Genomic DNA, 3,635 nt, shown 5'->3' with positions numbered 1-3,635 from the left:
TGTTCTTCTTGATTCTAGTGGCATAGAATTCACATACACATGCATATATGATGGGGTCTTGAATTCCCTTGCCTCTAGATCATCTTGGAGAAGTTACTTGCCCGGTGATCTTGTTTTTGTTTTGTCTTCTTCAAAGTTGCAAGCTTTTTGGCACAAAAATATATGGATTGGTTTTGAATGGAACCTATGGTTCATTTTCCATCCGTAGAGTCATGTTCGCTTAAAACTTTCCATCTTGCTTTGTCTCTCTGAATATTTTGCTTCCGCTCAAGGTTTGAGGTGCGTTGGGTGATTAAAATAGGAAAATGCCATCTATTTTGCAAGAAATTGTTGAGGTGCCTATTCACCTCCCCTCTAGTCGCCACTCTCGATCCTACACCTTCGTCAGAATGTCAGCCAACTAACTGTCTGTACTGATGAACTCAGTTTTGATCTTCCCGTTCTCCTCGCATTCTCTTATGTAATGGTAACGAATATCGATATGCTTACTGTGATCAAGGAAAGCGGCATTCTTACTTAATCAGATAGCAGACTTGTTGTCCACCCGTAGCTCAACAGGTTGCGGTTCTTCATCCTTCAGCACGCTGAGCAGAGGTGTGAGCCAAAAACCTTGGCATGCTGCCAATGCCACCGCGATATATTCTGCTTCGCATGAAGAAAGAGCTACAACCTTCTGCTTCTGCGACTGCAAACTGACCTGGCTCGGGCCAAAGAAGAACAGTACTCCAGTCATGCTCTTGTGTGTGTCCATGTTGCTGTCGCTATGGCCAATCAACCATGGTTCGTCTGTCATTCTTGCAAACCGGCACCCAAAATCTAGGGTTCCAGCCAAGTACATGAGCACCCTCTTCACAGTAGCAAGGTGCTCGGTCGATAGCGATTCCATGAAGCGGCTCACATTTCTGATGGAGAAGGCAATGTCTGGTCGAGTGTGCACTAGATAGCGCAGGCTGCCAATGAGACTACGATATTTAGTTGCATCAATGGGAGGCGACGAGCTTTCCTTATTTAGCTTGAACCAAGGCTCCATGGGAACGTGACATGGGTTTCAGTCACCCATTCCTGCCTTTTTCAGAGTACGCTGTCTGGGTCAGCACAATCCCAACGCTACTATGCCACACCTCAATGCCAAGGTACAGGCTAAGCAACCCAAGATCAGTCAGCTTGAACTAAGACTTCATTTGAGACTTGAACTTGTTGGTCTTCGATGCACTTCTTCCGGTGATGATAAGATCATCAACATAAACACCTGCCAGGAGGTATGCGGTACTATCGCCATGAGCATAGACAGCGTGTTCAGACGTGCTCTGCTTGAACCCGAGAGAGAGAATGCAGCAATCTAGCTTGGTGTTCCAAGCTCTGGGTGCCTGTCGCAGCCCATATAGGGCCTTCCTGAGCTTGAACATCTTGTGTTCCTTCCTGTCGATGGAAAAACTAGGTGGTTGGGAGACGTAAACCTCCTCTTGAAGCTCACCATTTGAGAAAAGCAGACTTCACGTCCATGTGATGCACATGCTACTCTCCATGTGCGGCAATGGCGAGCAGCAAACGGACTGATTCAAGACGTGCAACAGTCATGAACACCTCCTCAAAATCGATGCCATGCCGCTGTATATAGCCCTTCACCACCAGACAGGCCTTGTGCTTTACGACTGTGCAAGTGGAGTCCTTCTTAAGCTTGAATACCCACTTCAAGCCAATGGGCCAGTGACCAGATAGCAAATCGACGAGTTGCCACATCCGGTTCTCCTCCATGGACTCCACTTCATTCATCATAGCATGGTGCCAAGCCTGATCCCACTCAATCTTAGCGAAGGTCACTTCATTCATCATAACTTCATCGCACGCCGACCCCATTTGCCTCCGTGACCAAACGAGCAGGCCCACTCCACATGATGTCGTTGCTGAATTGGCAGGTTCAACGTCCAACCGCCACCGTATTCTTCCACCTCGGTGACCCACACATGGCCGCCGACCCCGTCTCGAAGCCGAACGGGCTCTGCCTCCGCATTGTGTGCGCACCGGCCAAGAATCCAGGTACCACCAAACTCCTTCTGCTCGAAACCGTCGCACGCCTTTGCCACCACCGCAGCAAGATGAACCAACACAGTGATTGCTGGGAGGGTTGCCGCCGGAGTGTCGCTTGTAACCACAGGAAAAGTCGCCACCGAAGAGGAAGCTGTAGAATTGGATGACTAACCGTGTTGCAATGCGGCAAATTGACGTGTGGTGTCCAGCGACCGCTTGTTGATGACCGCTAGCTACGAAGACATGGCGGTCATCTGCTGTGCCAAAGCGCCAATCTGTTGTTGCATGCTCTGCTGCACCAAAGCATCAATCTGTTGCTGCATGCTCTTCTGTAGGTCTCTATGGCCATAGAGCTAGCGCCCTTGCTGGAATCAAAACTTGGCAAGCTTGTTGTTGGCGAAGGTGCTGGTGTTGGTTGCATGTGCTGGATGTCCAACCGGCAACAACCATCATAGATGTAGCTCCCGTGGAGTGCCCGTGGAGTGCGTTGTGTGCTGACAGGAACCGGACAAGCACCTCCACATGTGTTGTCACCACGAACAACTGCACCTCCTCAACTCCATACGGTTTGAAGACCTAGTGAAGCACCTCCCTGGTCACTAGGTATATCAAGTAGCTCACCGTGACGCAAAGAACACTGGATTCGGAACCTGGTATCTCTGATCCCTCACCTAGCAGCTGACACCGTCCGGCTATTCTCCTGGTGCATGTTTACCCTAACAGCAGAATAGAGTGAAATAAGCAACTTTCAATCACCCCACTGTTGCATCACACCATGCCAATAAGAGAAGCATACAGAGACAGGAAGAGGTAACTAAAATGTCAAAGTAAAACATTAAGGCTACAAGATATGAACTTACCGCCTCCATAAACTGCCTTATTTCTGATTCCAAAATTTTGGTACCAACCTTTGGTAAACCAGTTCTTAATTCTTCCAAAGTTATGGTCCCGCTGTTATCAGTATCCAACGATTTGAACACTTCTTTTAAGCACATGATCTCTTCCTCTGACAAGTTCTCTGCGACAACCTGATTATAGAAGAAGCAATGCCAACATGTATCATGTATCAAGGACCGGAATGCTTAGCAAGAGAAAAGAAATGCTTCAAATTCAGAACATTTGGTTACCTTCAAAGCAATCTTCTTAACCTTGTCCATTGCCCTGAATTGCTTCATTCTACCGATTACCGGAACCTTTTTCAGAAACATCAGAGCTTCAGCGTAGCAAGCATGATCTGTACAGGACAGTCGCAAGTACCATCAGAAGGTAAAAAGGAGAAAACACAAGTTTCATTCAAACAGATTGTGAAAAAATTTCAATGAGTAATGGATAAAAAAGAAGCGACAGAAGATTCAAGGCTTATTGAGGAATTTGGCATGGATTGAGCTCTGCTTCCTTACATAACAGATTAGATGAGGGCACACAAAAAAGGCCAAAGATATGTACCATAGCAAGCAAACTATCATGTAAAAGCTCTATGATTAGCATTTTATCCGAACCTAAAGTATCAGCCAAATTCACTTATAAATTTAACCTTTTGTTGGAACCTCAGGCATGAAAGGATTCTTAACTAAATGAAATTGGTATACAGTAGCATGGGAATGCAA

The 3,635-nt window shown here is 46.7% G+C and overlaps 1 protein-coding gene across 1 annotated transcript; it reads right to left on the bottom strand.

Moving 5' to 3' along the window:
- Positions 1–520: 520 nt before the first annotated feature.
- On the bottom strand, positions 521–1,030 carry LOC133903238 (secreted RxLR effector protein 161-like). The gene has a single exon (XM_062344549.1). The coding sequence runs from the start codon at positions 1,028–1,030 to the stop codon at positions 521–523; it is 510 nt and encodes a 169-aa protein (XP_062200533.1).
- Positions 1,031–3,635: the final 2,605 nt, after the last annotated feature.

This window comes from Phragmites australis, chromosome 21, assembly GCF_958298935.1.
Source record: "Phragmites australis chromosome 21, lpPhrAust1.1, whole genome shotgun sequence".
NCBI classification, from domain to species: domain Eukaryota; kingdom Viridiplantae; phylum Streptophyta; class Magnoliopsida; order Poales; family Poaceae; genus Phragmites; species Phragmites australis.
This window is presented reverse-complemented; position numbering and strand designations above follow the sequence as displayed.